Source organism: Rhinolophus ferrumequinum, chromosome 8 (assembly GCF_004115265.2).
Source record: "Rhinolophus ferrumequinum isolate MPI-CBG mRhiFer1 chromosome 8, mRhiFer1_v1.p, whole genome shotgun sequence".
In the NCBI taxonomy this organism is placed as follows: domain Eukaryota; kingdom Metazoa; phylum Chordata; class Mammalia; order Chiroptera; family Rhinolophidae; genus Rhinolophus; species Rhinolophus ferrumequinum.
This window is the reverse complement of record NC_046291.1, coordinates 33757511-33781552: the sequence shown is the minus strand read 5'-3', so window position 1 is coordinate 33781552 and position 24042 is coordinate 33757511. Positions and strand designations below refer to the sequence as shown.

The 24042-nt window shown below is 33.6% G+C and overlaps 1 protein-coding gene across 1 annotated transcript in view; it reads left to right on the top strand.

The window, feature by feature from the left end:
• Positions 1 to 24042, top strand: part of CCDC150 (coiled-coil domain containing 150) — a 67027-nt gene that overhangs the window by 15806 nt on the left and 27179 nt on the right. The window contains exons 7-13 of the mRNA XM_033112403.1: positions 850 to 979; positions 3623 to 3666; positions 6530 to 6622; positions 10445 to 10569; positions 10818 to 10995; positions 11539 to 11607; positions 20591 to 20704. Of these exons, the coding sequence (XP_032968294.1) occupies positions 850 to 979; positions 3623 to 3666; positions 6530 to 6622; positions 10445 to 10569; positions 10818 to 10995; positions 11539 to 11607; positions 20591 to 20704 (753 nt within the window). The remainder of the gene's footprint in view (positions 1 to 849; positions 980 to 3622; positions 3667 to 6529; positions 6623 to 10444; positions 10570 to 10817; positions 10996 to 11538; positions 11608 to 20590; positions 20705 to 24042) is intronic.

Here is a 24042-nt window from a genome sequence, read left to right as displayed (position 1 = left end):
TAGCTTCTGGGACAGTATCCTTCCTCCTACATCATATAATCTCTGTTACAGGGATTGATCTTGGAAGGGATTGCCCTGGTCTCGTGTTATATTATGTATGTGATGTGGATAGAAAATAAAGATTAAACTGAGCTAATACTTGAAGCACAGAATACTAACAAGCAATAGGGGATGTGTTTACATGGCTGTTTTCAGTTCATTATTTATTTTAGTATAATATATTTGCCTTCATCATAGTTGTTATTTGCAGTACCTACATGTAATTAGTAGGTAAACCCAAGGCAATTAGTAATTCCAAATCCTAATACCGGTAATTGGATTACATCATCTTTATTATTTAACTTAATTTTATTTTAATTTAATCATATTTGATTAATAATTAATGACTTTATTATTTAACCCGTTATTTTAACTTAATTATTTTAATGGCTGTCCTTCACAGTAGAATTAGAAAAAGGATTATACTTAAGGAATCTGTAAATGATCCTTTATTGCTATAACTTGTACTGCCAATAGAGGTATCCACTAGTCACATATGGCTATTTAGTTAAAATTAAGTTAAAAATTCAATTTTACACTCTGGCTACATTTCAAGTGCTCGACCGTCACTTGTGACTGGTGACTGCGGTGTTGGTGAGTCCCCAGAAAGTTCTGTTGGACGGCACTGCTATAAGACTCCACACTTTGTTGAGATCTTTAACTCAACAAAGTTAAAGTTACGTATAGATAAACTGCCCTTCTCCCTTCAGGGATGTTAAGATTGGAAAATCTGCCTCACACATGAGCTATAAGGTAGTTTATTAAAAATCTTTACCTTACAGAAAAGGAGTTTTTCTTATACAATTTCAGGTGCAAATTTTGCAGCAAAACTGCCTTGCGCTACGCAGTTCTATGAAGAGTACCCAAGAACTACTGGCACGGGAGCAACAAAAAAAAGGAGAGTTGGAGACGGGTATCTCACAACTAAAGTCTGATCTAAGTATGAAAATAGATGCTAGAATTACACATTTGGTAGTTTTCTGAGATTTCGTGTAAAAACTCTTAAGATCCCAAATTCTTGAAGTATCCAGTGTTACCGGTATTTCCACAAGCCTGAATGTAAAAAATTGCTGATTTCCTTTCTATCTATGGCACTGAGAAAAGAGAATGTTGGTAATAAAGTAGAATTTTACCCTCTTAATTGAAAACTATTTTTTATTTAGATTTTTTTCAGGTTTATTTAAGTGTTTATGGACCTGGGAATATTTGCTTTCTAGAAATTTAGATTGAATATTGTATAGTAGAATGTTAATAAGGAAATAAGGCCATTAATCCTTGCTAACCCACTGAATCTAACTGTCATGTCAGACTCTCCATTCTTCAGGTTACCCATCTATTTTGGTTAATCTGTACTTATAGAAATGGGTGGGTGTAAGCCATTTTAGAGCTTAATCTCTTCATTTTACAGATGAGTAAACAGAGTCCTTAAAGGTGACAGAACCAGGAAATGGAAGAATCTAGACTTGAACCCAGGTTGCTCAGTCATGCTGCTTCTAACCCAATCAGCCCTTATCATATTACTGTTTTTTAATAATGTAGTTGCAAAGCAGTTTTCAGATAGTCTCAACTATACAGATCACAAAGAGTTACAGTGCAGTGCCTCACATATTAGTAACACTTCATGGTTTACTCAGAGCTTTCATATAAATGATCTCATGTAATATGCAAAACTATTCGTATTTCCCCGTTACAAAAGGAATAAATGGCGAAATGAGGCTTGAACCTGGATCTTCTAACTCCAAGCCCAGTGTTCTTGTTAGTGTGCCTTCTCTGCTCTCTGGCTGCAGTGGAGTCAGGGCATACCAAAAGGGAAATGAAAATTATAAAAAACATAGAGCAAAGAGCAATCCATTCAGTGTTCTCACTTACTGATTTTAACAGAAAGTACTCTTTTTTTTGTTATTGTTGTTGAGTAGTGAATTATTATCTGAAGTTCTCACTGATAATGCCCCAAGATAATTTTCTGTCTTCTTATGATTGCATGGCTGTAAAAATATGTTACACTTTCTGGTGCTGCCACATTCCTTCATTTGACCCTTACAACAACCTTTTGAGAAAGATGAGGAAGAATAAAATGATCTGTATCTGAGGACTCAGTAAATAGAATAGCTGGGACTAAAACACAGATCTTTCTATTGTATTATTTGGCCTTCTGATTGCGTGATTTTTTAATGTTACTTTGTCATTGGATTAATGCTTTATTTTTGAATTTTGTAAAGAATATATGGAAGACCAGTAGAAAAATAAAGATTAAAATAACAGTAATTCAAACATGAGGAAAAGGAAGCCTGTCTGAATACTAACTATATGTATGTGCTTCATACTAATTAATAGACTTTTTACATGCATGCAGTTTTATTACTTTAAGGTACAAACAGTTATGCTAACTAGGTTAATAAAAAGGATGCCTTTAGATATTTGCTTCAATTAATTTAAAAATGTAATTGTTTATTGTGTTTATTAGCAATAAACATGTAACCACTCCCCCCATGCACTAATTAAAGTGATTAAATTGTTCTCCCAAGTAAGATAAACACTTCCCTTTCATTCTTACTTTGATTAGGGAAATTTTCAAAGCAGATCTTATCTTTGAAAAATCAAGTAAAATTTTTCTGTGTGTATCCCATATAAAATGTGACTTTTTATGTATTTTGTAATTTTCTGGCTTTAGAATACTTAAGTGAAACAAAACTAATAGATTTTTATGAATTTTCTATGAAGCCAAAACATTACTCAGAAAAATTTACATCTTTTGGCTACTAACATACAACGCCAAACTGTTCCTCTGTTTCTGTCTTTGGTTTTATTTTCCCTCTCTGTATCGTTTCAAATTTTTTTTTCCATACAAAATCATCCTCCTGAGCTCCAGGTGGTATTTTACTGCTAACTAAACATCTATATTTGGATGCCTTGCAGATATCAAAACACATGATGAAAACTTAAGTATTCCAACCCTTCTTACTCATTCTATGCTCCAAACCTGCCACTTGCCCTCTATTCCCGTGTTGAGTTGAAGAGTCCACCATCCACTCCACTGCCCAAGTCATTTTCCAGATATTTTCCTTGACTCATCTATTCCTTTTATCCCACCAGTCAGCCACCAAGTCCTGACAGTTATCCCTGCTTGTTATTTCACGACTGTGTTTTTCTTCTGCATCCCCACTGGACTGTGTTTTTCTTCTGCATCCCCACTGTCATTACTGTAAAGCCATCTCTCATTGTTTTACATTTCTAGTTCTAAACTCGTCTCCCTGTCTTTATTGAACCTCTGTTAGACTCTAACAAGTTTTTGTTCGTGTGCCTCTCCAGCTTAAAAATCTCTCAGTGATTATCATCTATGCATAGAGAAAATGGGACCTCATTTACCATAGCACATGACTCTGAAATTATTTCTTAGTAATTCCCTGACTTAGTTTCTAGTCTATAAAAATATGATAGAAATACTTGTATTCTCTTTATTTACACAAAAGACAGACCCCCCCCAAAAAAAATCAAAGCTTCTCAAAGAAAAACATACCTTTCAATTTCAATGTAGTTGTACTAAATTATTATTATCATAGTTATGTGGACTTTTTGTTTTTAGTTTGTAGAGATGACCTCATTTCCAAGTTGGTAGAAGAAAATAAGGTAAGTTTTGAGGTTAGAGAGTGCAGAGGTGTCCTTTCCTCTCTAATATTCCCTCACACAAGTTGGTTTACAGTCTTTCTGATTCTCCTAAAATCTTTATTAAAAAAAGTTTCAGTGTAAATGAGTTGTATATTCAGAACTGTTGTCAACCAGGTATTAGGAAAGAAATCTTTCATATGGTTTTTATAGTTTGAAAAGGTGGATTGGCAAAAATGGATACTCATTTGCATTATATGTCTATTACAAATTAATTGTTATAAAGAAACTTTTTTATGAAATGATAGAAATATTAACTATTTTTTGGTGGTGATGGTTTGTACAATGTGAATGTACTTAATGCCACTGAACTTAACATGTAAATGTAACACAAGTATTTTTAAGTGAATTGTACACTTAAAAATGGTTAAAATGGTGTATGTTATGTAGTATCTACTGAGATGATCATATGTGTTTTATCCTTTATTTTGTTAATGTGATGTATAACATTAGTTGATGTGTGGATGTTGAACCATCCTTGCATTCGTAGGATGAATCCCACTTCATCATGGTATATAATCCTTTTAATGTATTGTTGAATCCGGTTTGCTAATATTTTGTTGAGAATTTTTGTATCTATGTTCATCAAGGATATTGGCCTGTAATTTTCTTTTTTCGTAATATCTTTATCTGGTTTTGGTATCAGAGTAATGCTGGCTTCATAAAATGAGTTTGGAAGCATTCCTACCTCTTCAATTTTTTGAAATAGTTTAAGGATAGGTATTAATTCTTCTTTGAAGGTTTGGTAGAATTCACCTGTAAAGCCATCTGGTTCTGGACTTTTATTTGTTGGGAGTTTTTTTTAATTACTGCTTTAATTTCATTGCTAGTCATCAGTCTGTTTAGATTTTGTATCTCTTCCTGGTTCAGTATTGGAAGCTTGTATACTTCTAGAAATGTATTTGTTTCATTTAGATTGTCGAATTTGTTGGTGTATAATTGTTCATAGTATTCTTTAATGATTCTTTGTGGTGTCAGTTGTAATTTCATTTTCATTTATGATTTTATTTATTTGGTCTGTCTCCTTTTTTTTTTTTCATGAGTTTGGCTAAAGGTTTGTCTTTTTTATTTATCTTTTCAAAGAACCAGTTCTTAGTTTTATTGATCCTTTCTATTGTTTTTTTAAGTTTCTATTTCATTTATTTCCACTAAGATCTAACTATTTCCTTCTTTCTGTTTACTTTGGGGTTTTTGTATTCTTTTTCTGGTTCCTTTAGGTGGATAGTTATACTGTTTATTTGGGATTTTTCTTGTCTCTTGAGGTAGGCCTGTATAACTATGAACTTTGCTCTTAGAACTGCTTTTGCTGCATCCCATATATTTTGAAAAGTTGTGTTTTTATTATCATTGTTTTCAAGATAGTTTTTGATTTCTTGTTTGATTTCCTCTTTAATCCATTGGTTGTTTAGTAGCATGTTGTTTAGTTTCCACATATTTGTGCTTTCCAGTTCTCTTCCTGTAGTTGATTTCTAGTTTCATGCTATCATGGTTGGAAAAGATGCTTGATATGATTTCATTCTTCTTGAATTTACTGAGGTGTTTTTGTGGACTAATATATGTTCTGTCCTGGAGAATGTTCCATGTGCACTTGAAAAAAAAATGTGTAGTGTGCAGTTTTTAGGTTAAATGTTCTATAAATGTCCATTAAGTTGATCTCATCTAATGTGATATTTAAGGCCATTATTTCTTTATTAATTTTCTGTCTGGTGCTCTATCTATTGATGTGAGTAAGGTATTAAAATCCCCTACTATTATTGCATTACTGTAGATTTCTCCCTTTATATCTATTAATAATTGTTTTATATACTTACATACTCTTATGTTGGGTGTGTAGATAATTTACAATTGTTATATCTTCTTCTTGGATTAACCCCTTTATAGTTATATGATGTCCTTCTTTGTCTTTTTTTACGTTTTTTAATTTAAAGTCTATTTTGTCTGATATACTCATAAGTATTGCTACTCTAGCTGACTTTTCATTTCTGTTTGCATGGAACATCCTTTTCTATCTCTTCACTTTCAGTCTGTATGTGTGTTGATTTGAAGTGAGTCTCTTGGAAGCTGCATATAGAAGGGTCATTATTTTTTTATCCATTCAGCCACCCTATATCTTTTTATTGAAGCATAAATACATTTACGTAGAGTAATTAAGATAAGTATGTACTTATTGCCATTTTGTTAATTGTTTTAGGGTGTTTTTTTTTATAGTTGTCCTCTGCTCCTTTGTTCTTTTGATTTCTTCCCTTGTGATTTCCTATTTCTCTTTAGTGTTGTGTTTAGGTTCCTTTCTCTTTGTTCTTTGTATATCTTTTGTAGCTTTTTGGCTTGTGGTTACCATGAGGTTTATGTATAACATCCTTTATCTATAGCAGTCTATTTTAAGCTGATAGGTGTTTAAGTTCCAATATATTCTACAAGGACTGCAGTATTACTACCCCCTCCATGCCTTTATCTTACTGATATCATATTTTAGATCTTTTTTGTGTTGTGTGTCTCCTAACTACTTATAGTTTGAGTTGAGTTTTTTCTTTTATAGTTGAGTTTTTTCTTTTAACCTTTGTAGTATCTTCTTAAATGTGTGATTTGCTTACTGAATATTTAGCTTTACCTATAAGGTTTTTCCCTTTCTCATATATTCTTATTTCTGGTTATGGCCTTTCCTTTTCTACTTAAAGAAAACCCTTTAACATTTCTTGTAAAGCTGATTTAATGGTGAGGAAGTCCCTTAACTTTTTGCTTGTCTGGGACAGAACAGGTATTTTGATAGAGATACATGTAAAATAGCTCTTACATATAAAAAAGAGACATTATTATTTTTTTCCTATAGAATGTGCAGATGTCTTTCAACAAGGAACATGAAGAAAATGCATATTTGAGATCTGAAATAATATCCCTTCATGAAGCATCAGAAAAAGCACAGGTAAGTCTTCCCATTTCTCTAGTATTTTAGATATTTAATTTTGTTCAGTCAAGGAACCAAGAACCAAGATTAATTCTGATTATATAAATTCATACCATTGCCATCATCCAAATTTTAATTTCTATAAGATCTTCATCTATGAAACATTATCAAATTGACTACATTTCTCATTTCACTCTCCAAATCTTATGACACATAATTACATGAGATATACTGCTAAATCATGTGCTAGTTTACATCTTACCGTTGTTTGCTTTCTGATTTATTCCTTAAATACATACCTTTTCTTTCCCCTTATAAACTTATCATCAGTTCAGTGCCCAGGGCTATATCTTATACTTTTTTTGTATCGTTTATAGCATACCACACAGTAGGAACCTAAGAAATACTTGCTGGATTTTGGAGTTATGTGTAACCATTTTCTATGGGATAGTGGTTCCCAAATTTAACTGATGTTTTATATATGTGCATGTATATGGAGAAGAGTCACCAAATATGCAGACAAACGTTATTTCTCATGTGGCCCTATGAGATAGTACTGATCACTTAAAAGAACTTTTTGTTAGTACAATTTGATTACTTTAATGTTAAGATCATAGTCTTGCTGTACTCTATAACAAATACAAAACAGATATGTTCTTTTGTAAAATAATAACAATAACTACTACTATTACTATACTAATAGTAACATTTACTGCACCCATTCTATTGGGTTGGTGCAAAAGTAATTGCGGTTTTTGCAATTATTTTTAACCTTTTAAATCGCAATTACTTTTGCACCAATCTAATATATTCCTGGCACTATTCTAAGCACCTTATGTTACTAACAAATTGTAATCCTTGCAGAACTATTATAGAAACTATTATTATTCTCATTTTAAAGATAAGGAAGTTGATATACAGAGAGATTAATAATAGCCAATAAGTGACAGAGTTAGAATTTGGGTTCAGGCAGTCTGGCTCCAAAGAAAATTAGCTATTTCTTTTCAAGGAGCAAGAGTTCTTTTCTCCTCTGTCTCACCTCCCAGGTATTCCTTGATGAACAGTTTGTACATCCGGTTATAACTTTAAAGTGCCCCTGAATGTATTCCTAACTACTGTACTACACATACCACTTATGATGCTTTCCAGATAATCTTTCATTTATCTTTCCTTTCTTATTCCTTTTTTGAGTGTTATTCTATTAATCCTTCAGTTATTTGTCCCCATCCTTGAAGAACTTGTTCATTAAAACATAAGATCCTTGCCAAATATACTTTGCAAAAATAACTGATAATTAAGATAAATATTTTCCACAAGAATACAAATATCAAAATAGCAAAAGGACAAGAGAAGTATAAAGTAACTACATGTATGATAGATCTGTTGCACAAAAGATTAGTGTTTTATTTTGGAAGATTAATCTTGTGAAATGGCACGGTCATCTATATTTTATTTTTTACGAATATGTAATTGGTGATAAAGGAGCTTAAATATTTTGTATTATCAGCTAAACAATTCTGATATTCTGTATTATTCTGTAATAATTCTGTATTATCAGCTCACCATCCAGTGTTAGGAATAGATTTCTACATTACTGGCCAGGCTTCTACATTGTAAATTCTATTCTGTAGATGCTGTGCTCTGTCTGACCAGTGTTTAAAATGTGAGGAATGGAAGATCAGTAAACTGCCGAATGCTTTGGTTGCTCCTTCTAATTTATAATTATTTAGGGTGTTGACTCCAAATATTTGACAGTATTTTATAATTTAATAATATATCATTGGGGTAGGTTAAATAAATTAGGTTCACATATTTAGTGAAATACTATGCAGTCATCAAAAATAATGTTACATAGGTAAAAATAATTATTTATAAGAGAGATCTAGGATTTGCTATACATGTTATCTTAGGGTTTGAATGACCAACTGACTAGTTAGAATTCAGAGCTGAACAGCATGCTTCAGGCTGTCAGTATGGAAAATGCCCAAATTATTGCTGACCATCAAGCCATTCTGCAGGTACTCATTTAACACCAGTCAGTTTCTGGTAGAGTCAACAGGAAACCTCCTTGGCTAAGAGGTCAGGAAATGCACATGGCCAACTGGATAAATAAAATCTTTTAAAAATTAATTTCAAGAAATTAACTGAATTTTTTTTTGATTGGTGGTTTTCAATTTTCATCAGAGGGGTCATTTGGCCTTACACTAAGTACTTTCTTAATGGTTTCTTCTCAAATATCATTACTTTAGGAAAACTAATTACCTGCCCATTATTTATGGAATCATGAAGAACACTTATGAATGATTCCAAGCTACCTACCTTTTCCCCAAATATCTATGCTTTTCCATTTTACTTATGTCATCCCTTCCGCTGAGAATGAACTTTACTCTATCTTCAACTCTTTGAATCCTATTCATTCTGTAAGACTCACTTTCATCAGGATGCTTGATCACTCCAACCAGAAGGGATCAGTTTTCTGTTTCAACTTATGCTCTTGGGACAGTAAACAGACAATAATGATAATAGCTCTTATTTTTTTGGAGCATACTTAACCATACTTACCACCAAGCATTGTGGTAAGGATTTTACATATATTACCTCCTTTAATTTTAGCAGTCATTATGTAAAGGGATATTTGTTATCTTCATTTTAACCGATAATGAAATTTAGAGAAGTTAATCAACTTGTTGGAAGTCATCTAGCTAGTAAGGGGTAGAGCTGGATTTAAACCTAGGTATGACAGTAGAGTCAATGTTTTTAATCATATGTTATACTGCCTCTCTTTTCTGCATTCCAAGTAGTAATTTATGTGCATGGCTCATTTCTTGTATAACATTGTGAGTTTCATAAAGGACATTGTCTTATATCTTTGTTATTTCCCACGATGCTAAGCAGGTTTTGCACATAACAAGTACTCAATAAATATTTTTCGTTAATTCAACAAACATTTAGTGTTTATTCTGTACAGGTATGATGTATAGGTCTTACTCTGTATAGGTCTAAATTGGATTATAGTAGTGAACAATACAAAATCCCTACTTTCATGGAACTTACAATTTAGTAGACTGAATAAAGTCACATGTAAGTAGACTGAACATTGTCACAAACATTTTAAAACTCTGGGATATTATACAAGTGGGATTTCATTTTACCAGTGTGAAGGTTTGCTTTGCAATCAAATATTGTTAAAATACAAGTGTTAATTTAAAACACATTTATAGAAGTAATTGTTAATATGTATTATATTTGCAAAAGCTTTATAAATTGTACATAGAGAGGGTATGAATAAAAATGTTGTTCTGATAATTCCAAGTGGGGAACCAGAGAAGATAAACTGTGCACAACAATTGTTGTAACAGTATCTGAGTACAATTTTCAGATATTCTTGAAAGAATCCACAGCAAATTATTAAATATGATTGTCCTTGGGAGTAGGATTATTTGGAAGAGGTGGGGAGATACAGAAGAAGGGGTCTTTTCACTTTATATTTATATCCATTGATATTGTTTTACTTTTTAAAATATGTATATTGAAATTTTAAAGTACGAAAATTATTCTTAATATAAATTTTATATCTACAGTATGTTCATTTTAGGAGTTTTATAAATTTCGCAGGAAGCTGGGTAGACAATGCATCTTGACTGTTGCCTAATAAAGGAATAAAATGATAGCATTATGGTTAAGTCAGAGTGGAGACAAAGCTGGGCATTAAAATAAACATTTTTTAAGAGAAGTAATTTGTCTTTTGTAAGCTAATTCAGTATCTTAGATCAGGTATTTTGAATGATACCCTATCAAATGACTTTCTGGCATCTCAGCTTTTAACATTACTTCTAACAGGTAGAACAGAAAATGATGACACAGACATTTCAAGAACAAAACTTACTGCTGGATGCAGCCCATGCCAGTGTCTCAAGTGAGCTACAGACTGTTCAGAATGAGAAAACTCAACTCCAAGTACATCTGTAAGTAAATTGTGGGCAACTTCTTAAGCATCTTTTGTTGTTGCATTTGTATTTCTTATCTTTAATGAAAACGTTTAATTCTGCATTTGCTGGGCCAAGCGCAAAAAGACCCTGCCCTCAACCAACTAGTTTTGTTAGAACATTTTTGTAACTGCTCTGAGGCTGGAGATATGTTCTATAGGAACATTTAGCCTTTCTGTTGAAGAGTTCTCATTTAGCTTTCATATCTCCTTATTCTCTTCCTGCAGGGACCACTTAATCCTTGAGCATAACCAGTATATCCAGAAAGTACAGGATGCTGAGAAGAGGACAGCAATGCAAAAAGAGCTGCTAGAATCAACTATTGCAAGATTGAGAGGTGAATTGGAAGCCTCAGTGCAAGAGAAGACGTCTCTGCTAGAAGAGAAAGAAAGACTTCAGAGAGAGGTAGGAAGAGACAGAATTATGTTAGCTCCTGGTTGTGGTGGTCATCTTGTTTTAGAATTGTATTTTAAATGCAAAAAACAAGAAATACAACCCAGAGGCAGATTGTCTGAGTTGCCCATTAAAGAAATCTTTAGATGGCTAATCTATGCCTTTTAGCATGGGAAGTAGTCTGTGCCAAGTAGTATAGACCCTTATACAGCATTACTGAATGTTAACTAATAATTCACACATCCTTATTAAGGGATATTTTAAAAATCTATTTCCCTCGAAGGAGTGGAACAATTTAGGTTAAGGGGGAACAGCCCTGCCTTCCTAGTTAGGAAGGAACCAGCAGAGTCTGACGTGCAGACGTGTCTTTCTAATTTCAGGGCTATTTGTGAAGTCTGCTCTGCTTCAGAGACTCCCTGAGTGGCCCCTTTTCTGAGAGGATATGCTATCTCTGCAGTGTAGGTATTAATTGATATGCAGGATGTGTCTGCTATAGTAGAGCCGGTCAGCTGCTTTAACATTGACTCATTTCTTTTTTTCTTCCCCCTTGGGCAGGTTAATAAAACCGAGAAAGAAATAGCACAAGAAAAACGCAATTTGGAAAAGGAATTAGCTAAAAGCAAGGTATTCCACGTTTGATTTATTTCACTATATTTCTTTTGTATTGCAGCCTCCTGTATCACCTGATCTTAATGAGGGAGTGGGTTATTTTGTTGAATACCAAGATATGGGGGAATAGAGAAGCCACGAAGCTGGCTGCAACTCAAAGCACTCCAGTCTCTGCAGCAATGAGGCTGCTTCTGGGGGACACTGGCTTGTTGAGCATCTGTTTGCCAATGAGTCATCACTGCCTCCAGCGCTGGTGTTCACAGAGTAGTTTAGCCAAGAAGTCCCCTGAGAGTGAGCTACTGGGCCTTTGGGAGGCAAAGGGATGATTGCTGACCATGATGGCGTTGCCTTTTTTTTTTTTCAAAAAAAAAAAAAAGGCTAACTTAGGCTTCCTAAGTACCTGTTAGCTCCTGCCACTTTATCTGCAAGTTACCTTTTTCTGGGTTCTAAAAAGATGGAATGGCCAGAGAAACAAATACAGTTCTTATTCAAATCAAGTTAAAAAAACACTCTTTAAGACATTGCTACTTGTGTTTCAAAATTTGAAGAGAGTTAAGATTATGTATCACTGCTATCTAGAGAATCAAGACCATCAAGGAGAATCAGCCTGCCCCAGACCATAAACCCAGCAACAGAGGTTGATACAGTCATCAAGCCTTGACTATTTCTTGGCTTCTGGCTCAACTAAACAGCATTTGTATTACCATATATATGTGAACTTCTAATTTGAAAATTGGAGCAGGAGGAAAGCTAAATTCTTAGCCCAAGGTCAAATACCATTCACCAAGCTGCCCCCTGTGGTTTAGTCACTCGTATCAAGTAAACTGAAAATAGTCCACCCTAAAAATAATTGCATGAAACTAACTTCCTGTGGCAAGGACTTTACTGGTGTCCATTTGGCCTCAAATAATGCTGTTTAAAATTTGGGAAAATTGGTGACTACTATTAAATTCATTAATGCTTTTTGCTTAAAAAGGTTAGTGAATGTTCCATGGCTAATGCAAATGCAGTATGTCTGTGATTTTAAAGTAGCATTATTATTTTACTTGTTTGATTTCAGTTGTCTTAAGGCAGTCTGAGTGTAAGTTGATGGGACTGAAAGATACTTGCTCAGTAGAAAGGTTGTATTAGGCCAAATGATAATGCTTATATAGACTCCTACTTTTTTGGTCTAATTGATATATTTTTAAAATGCATATTCTTTGTAAAGCTATGGTTTCTTTAAAATCAGGCCTTATGAGTTATAATTTACATAGAGTGAAATTGACCCTTTTTTTAGTGTACAGTTCTATGAGTTTTGACAAACACGTGCAATAATGTAACCACCACCACAATCAAAATATAAAACATTTCTGTCACCCCAGAAAGTTCCTTGTGCCCCTCTGTAATCAACCTCTTCCTCCATCCACATCCCCTGGCAGCCTCTAATCTGTTTTTCTGTCCCTTTTCCAGAATATCATGTAAATAGAATCATACAATATGTAGCATTTTAAGTCTGGCTTCTTTGATATAGCATAAGGCATTTGACATTCATCCAGGTCGTGTCATCATTTATGTTCAATATCTGGATGTAGCACAGTTTCTTTACCCATTTGCCAATTGGAGGACATTTGGGTTGTTTCCAAATTTGAGCAATTATGAATAAAGCCTGTGTAAATATTCACAAATGAACATATATTTTTATTTCTCTTGGGTAAATATTAGGAGTTGGATTTCTGGATCCTATGGTAAATAGATGTTTGACATAATAACGAACTACTCAACTGTTTTCCAAAAGATCTGTATCATCTTGCATTTTCACCAGTAATATATGAGTTCCAGTTTCTCTATATTCTCACCAGCACTTGGTATTGTCAATTCCTTTAGTTGTAGCCATTCTAACTGGTGTGTAGTGATAATCATTGTGGCTCTAATTTGCATTTCTCCAAAGACTAAAAATGAGTGTCATTTCATCGGCTCATCTGCCATCCACAATTTGAATTGTCTCTTCAAGTCTTTTAACCATTTTTAATTCACTTTGTTTTCTTACTGTTAATTTTTCAGAGATTTTAAAATATAATCTCATATTAATTCTTAAGTAAAAAAATTCCATTTGTATATAAACAAACCTTTTGTCAGGTATGTGTTTTACATATATTTTCTTCCATTGCATGTTTTATCTTTTCATGCTCTTTCAAAGAGTAGAAGTTTTATATTTTGATGAAGTTTAGTTTATCAATTTTTAAAATTCTGTGGATTGTATTTTTTGTATTATATCTAAGAAATTTTTACCTAACCTAAGCACAAAGATATCGTCCTTTGTTCTTTTCTAGAAGTTTTATAGTTTTAGGTTTTACATTAGGTCTATGATCCTGTTTGTATATCATTCAAAGTACAGTTCAAGGTTCATGTTATCGTCAGGTGAATGACTGTTCTAGTACCTTTTATTTTTGAGATATAATTAACATACCATAAATTCACCTTCTTTATATATACAATTCAGTGGTTTCTTAGTATATTCACAAGTTTGTGCAAATATCACTATCTAATTCTAGGACCTTTTTATCACTCCAGAAAGAAACCCAGTTAGCAGTCACTCCCTATTCGCCCCTACTGCCAGCCCCTGGCAATTACTATTTTCCTTTCTGTCTCTGGATTTATCCATTCTGGACATTTCATATAAATAGAATCAAACAGAATATACCCTTCCAGTTCTGGCTTCTTTCACTTAGCATGACGCTTTCAAAATTTATCCATATTGTAGCATATGTCAGTACTTTCTTCTATTTATAGCTGAATAATATTCTATTGTATGACTATATCATACTTTGATTATCCATTTATCAGTTGATAGACATTCAGACTGTTTATACTTTTTGGCTATTAAAAACAACACAATGAATGTTTGCACAATTTTTTGGTGAGCATATGTTTTAAATTTTCTTTGTTACACACCTCGGAGTGAAACTAGTGGGTCATGTGATGTCTGTTTTTTGTTATCAGAAACTTCCAAACTTTCACAAAGTGACTGTACCATTTTACAATCCTACCAGCAATGTGTGAGGATTCCAATATCTCCATATCCTTACTTACACTTGTTATTGTCTACTTTAAAAATTGATCACACAAACAGCAGTCTCTATCCTTACAGCTCAGCTTTGTTCCAGCAAAATGTTAAGTAAAGGATGTTCATGATTTCAAGATTTTCCAAGACTGGGTTCCCCACCACTGAGATATGGATGTACTTGCTTTGAAGCTAAAAAAGTTCTGGACCTACCTCAATAGCTTTTGCTGCTTGTTCTTTTGTTTCAAATTCCATAAAGGCAAATACCTCTGGACTTACAATGTGGTATACTTATATAGAAACATTACCACATTTCCCCAATACTCTTTCAATCCATCTGTGATTAACATTTTTGGGAAGTGACTCCTATGATAAATTTGAAGCAATATTAAATATATAAGGATTCTTACTTAATAAGGTCAATAAATTTTTACTTGAATATTAAAAAAATGAAAATGAAAAATAAAATTTATTCTACCCATCTTAGTAGATGTGAAGTATCTCACTGTTTTTTTTAATTTGGGTGTGGTTCACATAATATGAAATCAACCATTTTAAAGTGAGCAGTTCAGTGGCATTTAGTACATTTTCAATGTTGTGCAGTACCACTTCTGTCTAGTTCCAAAATATTTTCATCACCCAAAAAGGAAACTTCACTCTCTTTAAGCAATTACTCCTCATTCCCTCTTTCCCCCAGCCTCAGACAACCACCAGTCTGCATTCTGACTCTCTGGATGTACCTGTTCTGGGTATTTCATACAAATATAATCATACAACGTGCGGACTTTTGTGTCTGGCTTCTTTCACTTAGGATGTTTTTTGAGATTCATTCACATTATTATATGTATTAGTACTTCATTCCTTTTCATTAAAAGTACTTCATTCCTTTTCATTAAAAGTACTTCATTCCTTTTAATGGCTGAGTAATATTCATTGTGTATATATAGTGTTGATTCTTTTTAAGATTTTTATTTATACAGTTGACTCTTGAACAACATGGGTTTGAACTGCATGGGTCCAATTATACATGGATCTTTTTCAATAAATACTGTACTTTTTTAGACCTGTGGCTGGAAGTCCACAGATGCGGAGGGCCAATGATAGGCATTGATCCATGCTATTTTATCTAGGGGACCTGAGCATCTGTGGATTTTGGTATCCGCAGGTGTCGTGGAACCAATAACCTGCAGATACTGAGGGACAACTTAAGTTTTGGGGGGAGTCAAAGATATACGAGTACGTGGTTTTCAACTGTGCTGGGGATTGGTGCTCTAACCCCTGCATATACACCACAATTTATCTCTTCATCTCTTGATGGACATTTGCACTCTTTCATCCTTTTGGCTGTGGTGATTAGTGTGTGTGTATTTGTTTAAGTACTTGTTTTCAATTCTTTGATATATATTCCTAGGAGTGGAATTACACTAGCAGTGTACAAGGGTTCCAATTACTCCACATCCTCAGCACATAATTTTCATTTTTTGAGTATAGCTATCTTCGTGGGTGCAAAAATGGTGTCTCATTGTGGTTTTGATTTGCATTTCCCTAATGTTGATCATCTTTTTATGTGCTTATTGGTCATTTGTATATCTTCTTTGGAGAAATGTCTGTTTAGATCCTTGGTCTGTTTTTAAACTGGGTTAAGCTGTAAGAGTTCTTTATATATTCTGGACAGTAGATCCTTATCAGAGTGATTTGCAGATATTTTCTCTCATTCTATGGATTGTCTTTTTAAAGTTTTAGATTTTTATGATATGAAAAACCATTTTACCTAGTTTTTTCTTTGGTTGCTTGTGCTTTAGGTGTCACATCTGGGAAACTGTTGCCTAGTCCAAGGTCTCAAAGATTTATACCTGTTTTTCATTCTGAGAATTTTACAGTTGTACATTTTATAGTTAGGTCCATTTTGAGTTAATTTTATATATGTATGAGGTAGAGATTCAAGTACATTATTTTGCCTGTGGATATCCAGTTTTTCCAGCACCATTTGTTGAAAATACTATTATTTCTATAGAAAAATATCAATTAAGTAAACAGTTAATTAATCAATTAATTGTCAAAATCAATTAATCATAGATGTATGGGCTTATATCTAGACTCTCAATTCTGTTAGGTTGGTGCAAAAATAATTGTGGTTTTGCAATTATTTTTAACCTTTTAAACCACAATTACTTTTGCACCCACCTAATATTGCATTGCTCTATATGTCTGTTCTTATGCCAGCACCACACAGTTTTGATCACTATAGCTTTGTATTTAGATTTGAAATAGAGATGTGCAAGTCCTCCAAATTTTTTTTTTCTCAAGATTGTTTTGGCTATTCTGGATCTTTGCATTTCTATTTAAAAATTAGGATTCGCTTTTTCATGTCTGCAAAAAAAGGACAGGTGAAATTTTGATAGGATTTGTATTCAATTTGTTTTGGAGAGTATTGCAATCTTAATACAATATTTAATATATTTTCCATATAAAAATTGTGTTTATAAAAATTGTGTTATCTGCAAATAGAGAGTTTTGTTTCTTCCTGTCCAACGTTGCTGCCTTTTATTTTATTTTTTCTTGTGTAATTGCCTTGACTAGAACTTCCAGTACTATGCTGAAGTGGTGAGAGTAGACATCCTTATCTTGTTTCTGATCTTAGAGAGAAAGTTTTCAGTTTGTCATCATTAAGCGTGATGTTAGCTGAGGGCTTTTTGTAAATTCGCTTTATCATGATGATGAGGAAGTTACCTTATATTCCTGGTGTGTTGAGAATTTTTATCCTGACAATGTGTTTAATTTTGTCAAATGCTTTTTCTGTGTCTATTGAAATAATGCTGTGGATTTTGTCATTTACTCTGTTACTGTGGTGTAGTACTTTAATTGATTTCAAATGTTGAATCAAGCTTTAATTCCTGGAATAAATTTTTCTTGGTCACGGTGCATAATCCTTTTTATGTGGCTGGATGTGGATTACTGGCTTTTGTAGAGGATTTTTGTATCTATATAAATAAGGAATATTGTTCTGTAGTTTTCTTGTAATGTCTTTGTCTGGTTTTAGTATCAATGTAATATTGGCCTCTTAAAGTGATTTTGTGATTCCTCCCCTTAAAATTTTGGGGAAGAGTTTGTGAGGGATTGGTGATAATTCTTCTTTAAATGTTTTGTAGAATTCACCGGTGAAGCCACCTGCTTCTGGGTTTTTCTTTGTGGGAAATTTTTGTTTTGTCTTATTTGTTTTTAACTATTATTATTGATTTATCTCTTTTCTTGTATAGGTGTATTCAGATTTTCTGGTTTTTTTAAGTCAGTTCAGTATTTAGGTGTTTCTATGAATTTGTCCATTTCATCTGTTATCTCATTTGTTGGCATACAGCTCTTCATAGAAGCCCCTTTTATTTCTGTAAGTTCAGTAGTAATGTCCTTTCTTTCTTTCCGAACATTAATTACTTGTGTTTTCTATTTTTTTCTTGGCTAGTATAGCTAAAGGTTTGTCAATTTTGCTGATATTTTCAAAGAACCAACTTGGTTTTACTGATTTTCTCTGTTTTTCTATTCTCTATTCTATTTCTGCTCTAATTTTTATTAGTTAATTTCTTCCTTTTGCTTTGGGTCTATTTTGCTCTTCTTTTTCTAGTTTCTTAAGATAGAAGCTTAGGTTATTTATTTGAGATATTTGTGGGGTTTTTTAGTTTATTGAACTTTATCTCAACAGGGAAAATGATGAATGAGAAAAGCCAGCACGAAGCAACATAGCAGATAGTATAGTAGTGATGGAGGTGACGTAGCTTCCTCGGGAGTGGGACTGGAACCTGGAGACTTGATTAGGTGCTATGCATCAGTAGCATTTTGAATGCAAGGGATGATGGAACGCAGCATATGCGTTTCTGTGCGGCTGTGGGGACTTAACAGCAGTGCTCATCTCTCAGGCTTCAATTTTTCTTAAGTTCTGAAGTCCAGAAGTCCAAAATAAGTTCCACTGAGCTGAAATCAAGCGGTCAGCAGGGTTGTGCTCCCTTTGAGGCTCTAGGAAAAAACGTGTTTCTTGCCTCTTCCAACTTCTGGTGGCTGCCCGACATCCCTTGGTGTATGGTCATTCCAAAGCCTCTCTATCTTCTTCACATTGCCTTCTCCTCTGAAGGCCAATATTTGTTCTTTTTTAGTATAGGTGTCTACAGCTGTTAAAATTCCTTCTAAGCACTGCATTAGCTGAATACTATAAATTTTGTCATGTTGTATTTTCATTTTATTCATCTCAAAGTATTCTTTAATTTCCCTTGTAATTTCCTCTTTGATCCATTGATTTTTTTTTAGAAGTGTGTTAATTTTCCCATATACTGGGGGTGCCAAAAAAATGTATACACATGATTTGTATTCATCTTTTGTTATCAGTATTTATTGAGTATTACAATTTTAATACAGTTTTTTTCCTTTCTTAAAATTGGTATACAGTTTTTTGGCACACTCTATATGTGAATCTCCAAAATGTCCTTCTTTTATTGATTTCTAATTTTATTCTATTGTAGTTGCAAACATACTTAGTGTAATTTCAATCCTTTCAAATTTATGAAGAGTTTTCTCTATGGCCTAACATTTTTATATAACTTTTACATGTACCTGTGTTACTTCCCTTACTCTTTATTTCTTTATTTCTTAATGTGGATTCCAGTTATTATCTAGTGCCCTTTTATTTTATCCTAAAGAACTCCCTTTAGTATTTCTTATAAGGCATATTTTCTAGCCCCACAGTCCAGACCCCACCAAAAGGTGGACCATGGTAAATTACCCTACAGAATTGTGGTTGGGATTAGAGAGAATTGACATTTTACCAATATTGAATCTTCTAATACATGAATATGAATTCTCTCTCAATTTTATTTAGTTTTTTTCTTTCATCAATATTTTGTAATTTTCAGCATGTAAAATATTGAGCATTTATTTTAGATTTGTATAAAGAATTTCATGGATTTTGTAGTTATAAGTGGAAAAGTCAGTTTCAAGTTGTTTTTTGCTAATTTATAAAAATACAATTGATTTGATGTTGTAGCCTTCAACCTTACTAAACACACTTATTCTAGTATTTTATTTTATTTTATTTTAATTTTTTTGTAGATTCTTTGGGATTTCCTATGTAGACAATCATGTCCGTTGTAAAGAGACAGTTTGATTTCTCCCTTTCCAATCTGTATGTCTTTTTTTACTTTTTCTTGCCTTCTTGCACCAACTATGGCCTCCTGTATGATATTGAATAGGAATGGTAAGAGCAGAGAGATATCCTTGTCTTTTTGCCAATCTTAGGGGAAAAATATTGTCTTTCACCATTAGGATTAATATTAGTTATATGGTTTTTATGCATACACTTTATCAGGTAGAAATGGTTCCCTTCCATTTTTAATTTGCTGAGTTTTTATCATGAATCAATGATGAATTTTGTGAAATGCTTTTTCTGCATCTAGTAAGATGTTCATGTGGTTTTCCTCATGTCTATTGATGTAAATTATGCAAATTGATTTCGAATGTTGAACAAGCTTTGTGTTACTGGGACAAACTTCACTTGGTCTTGATTAGTTGTCCTTTTTATATATTGCTGGATTCATTTTGCTAATATTTTGTGGAAGATTTTTGCATCTCTATTTATAAGCTTGAATTAATATTTAAATAAATGCCAAGTACCAGAAGGACTTCCATTTCTAGTAAATGTGAACTGTGTAATTGATAATAACCCTCCTGCTGAAGACAACTACAAAAGATGAAAAAATATAAAAGAAAAGAAAAATAAATTATTTTAAATCATCATAAAGCTATGAGATTGAAAATCCCCAAATATAAAGACAGGAATATGTTCTTAAGATGCCTTCTATTTTATAGTTACAAATGTCAGTTTTAAAATAAGGTAATATTTTTAGATCTGGCATAGATATATTTATCTATTTATAGATAATAAATGGATTCCTCTTTTCCTTCTGTTTTTCAAAGGCAGACGTAAATGTATTAACTCACAACCTACAGACCCTAGAGGAAAAGAATAAGCTCCTGGCAGATCAGATGGCTTCCCTAGGACTTCAACAAGAGACTTCTGATTACCATGGGGTGGGTATAAAAAGGTCAGTCTAAAGTAGGAATTAATGACTAATGAGTTAAAAAAAAAAATCAGAAGTCAGGAGATGGGTATTTTCATTTGTTTGTGTTTTAATAATTACCATAAGTCCTGAATAATTCAGGCTAAATATGGCAGAAATCCCTACAGCATTCAAAAAATAAAGAATTTAAGTAAACAAGAATTTAATGCAGCTTTAACGTCTACCTACACAGATGATCTATAAAACTGAAAAGCACAAATATTTCTAATGTTTTAAAAACATTTTCTCTCCCATAAATTATGAGGAAGAAACTTGTATTTTTTCCCTATCTGAGAGTTTCCTCTATTAGGTAAGTTTGATTTCTAAAAACTATTTAACAAGGTTAATGAATTACAAATAAATTGTAGCGTTCTTAAAATATCTTCTCCAAGTGAAGGGGATTTAAAGAGGTGATTGGTTTGTTAAGAAGCTAGTAAGTTTTCTATGTCTTTTTGAATACTTGAAAAAAAATAGTTATTGCTTCTGTAACATGTAAATAATCTTTGAAAATTCCATGGAAGGCCCTAATGTGGGTTCATCTTAATCTGAGCTAAATTCTCTCTGTGTCATAAACTGTTTATTACTTCAACTATGAAAAATTACATAAAGTATAAATCCTTTTACATTTTCTTAGCTTTAAAGCCAGACTGCCTAGGTTTCAATAATTCTTGGGGACAATCCTTAATATCTTTATGAGCCTCAGTTTCTTAATCTGTCAAAATGGGGATAATACTACTATTGTTTTTTGGTTGTTTGAGGATTAAGTAAGTTAATATGATACATGTTAAGCATGTAGCTAACATTTATTGAATTCTTGGTATCTGAGCTGACCCAGGGAAAAAGCCTTTAAGTTCCTATTGGAGTGACAAGATGCATTAGCTCTCATTCCTGGTGCTATCTCACACCAACCCTCCCTCCTCTGAGATGAAAGATTCATCCATGTCCTTAGCTTGTTGGTCAGCCCTCAGCTGGGCTTATCCGCCTCCCTGGTTTTGGTCCCTCTGGAAGACCACATCGCAATCTGCCTGAGTTCTTTCATGTCCCCACAGCCAGGGAGCAGGCCTGTGGCCTGACCTTATTGTTGACTTTGATGGATCTTGTTAGTGATTTGGTCAAAGTTGATTCTTGCCTGCAGACTACAACTCTTGATTAAGGTCTCCTATTGATAACCCACACCTCAGCTCCAGCTTGCAGATCTATGTTTCCACATAGACTCTTCTCTGACCAAGCTTGCCTAGAAGTGTTTCAATTGGCTGTAGGAGTCTCAGGAGTGAGGTTGAGGTTTCAGGATTTTTTTTGTTTTAATCTTACCTATGTCATTAAACCTATTGCCATTCAATGCTGGCAGTATATTTTTGTTCTTTGAGAATTAACATTTGAAATTCTCAATAAAAGCTACCTCTTATTGATTTTTCGAGATACACATATGAGTGTGTTGTGTATGCCCCCTCTTTCCTCCCACACGCAGATTTGAACTCAGACAGAACTGGTTTCAACCCTTAGCTCCATTTAGTGTGTGACTTGAGTAGGTTCTTAACCTCTATGGCCTTGATTGCCAAGGTGATCTTCCTGTGAGGTTCCCACTGCATACTATGCATAACTGTATCAGAATAATTACTACATCAATTAGAAATTGACCTGAGCATGCATCTGCCTTCACTCTTTTAATGCAAGAGCAGTAGTTACTAATCTTTATATTCCCTTGCCTACCATAGTGCCTAATACATAATGGGAGTTTAAGAAACATTGATTGAGTAGAACACAAAGAGGGTCATCTCTGTCTTGCCAGACTGAGGATTAAATGTCATATTGTGTGTAAAGTGCCCATCAGAAGGCCTAGCGTACAGTATCCCTGTATAAATATTATCCTCTTATTTATTTTCCTCACACTTCCTAATTCTAGGTTTATTTTTTGTCATTTCAGCCTTTAATGATGGTGCAGTGAGTCCATTTACACTGAGAATCTTAGTGAGAAAAGTTACAGTAGCAAATTGTCTTCTTCTCTTTTTCTTTTTTTATGTTTTTATCTCCTTTACCTTTATGTGATGTTTAAATGTATAGTGCTCTGTGTGTAGGGATTACCATCTTCTGCTTCTGCTTGTCTGTTAGTAATTTTACTCATAGTTTTGTATCATTTTTGTCTTTTTGTTTCAGGTAGAATAACATCCTTCAGTATTTCCTGTAATGCACGCTTTGTGGTGGAAAATTCCCTCAGCTTCTATATATCTGGGAAGGTCTTTATTCCTCCTTCATCTCTAAAGGATAACTTTGCTGGATATATTCTTGGCTGGTAATTTCCCTCTTTCAATAGTTTTAATATTTGATTCCACTCCCTCCTTGTCGAGTTTCTGCTGAAAAATCTGATGATAATCTAATGGGCTTTCCTTTGTTAGGCTACTGTCTTCTTTTTCCTGGCTGCTTTGAGAATTCTTCCTTTGTCATTAATTTTTGACAGCTTCCATATAATGTGCCTTGGAGAAAGCCTGTTGGGATTGAAGTAATTAGGTGTTCTGTTTGCTCCTTGGATTCGAGGATCCAGTTCTTTGCATAGGTTTGGGAAGTTCTTGTCAACTATTTGTTTAAACAGACTCTCTGTGCCCTTCTCCCTCTTTTCTCCTTCTGGTATACCCATTATTCTTACATTGCTCTTTCTGATGGAGTCAGATAGTTTTTGTAGAGTTCTTTCATTTCTTTTAAGTCTCAAGTCTCTCTCTTCTATCTGCATCATTTCCAGATTTGTATCTTCTATATCACTAATTTTTTCCTCCATCTGGTCAGCTCTATTTCCTAAGCTCACTATTTAGTTCTTCATCTCTTATATTGAGTTCTTCAGCTGCAGTATTTCTATTTGGTTCTTTTTAAAGATTTTATTCTCTTTGGTAAAATGTTGATTTTGTTTGTTGATTTTATTTCTGAGTTCATTAAGCTGCCTATGTGAGTTTTCTTGCATCTCGTTGAGTTTTTTCAGAACTGCCATCTTGAATTTTCTGTCATTTAAGTCTCATATTTCCATGTCTTTAAGTTTCTTTTCTGGAGATTTTTCATTTTCTTTCTGAGCTGCCTTGTACCTTGGTTATTCATGGTAATAGATGAATTGTTTCCCTTCTTGGGCATCTATGGAATGATTTCTGCAGTTAGTTGATATGAAGAGGTCTCTCTTTTGTTTTCCAGTAGGTAGCACTGGAGCATTTTATTTTCTCTTGCCCTGTTCTAGCTTCATGTGGTGGTGGAAGATTTCCTGGGGAGGTGGGCGTCTCCGTGACCAGGTCACGTCTCAGGGCACCACCCCTGTGGGAGGATGTGGTGGGC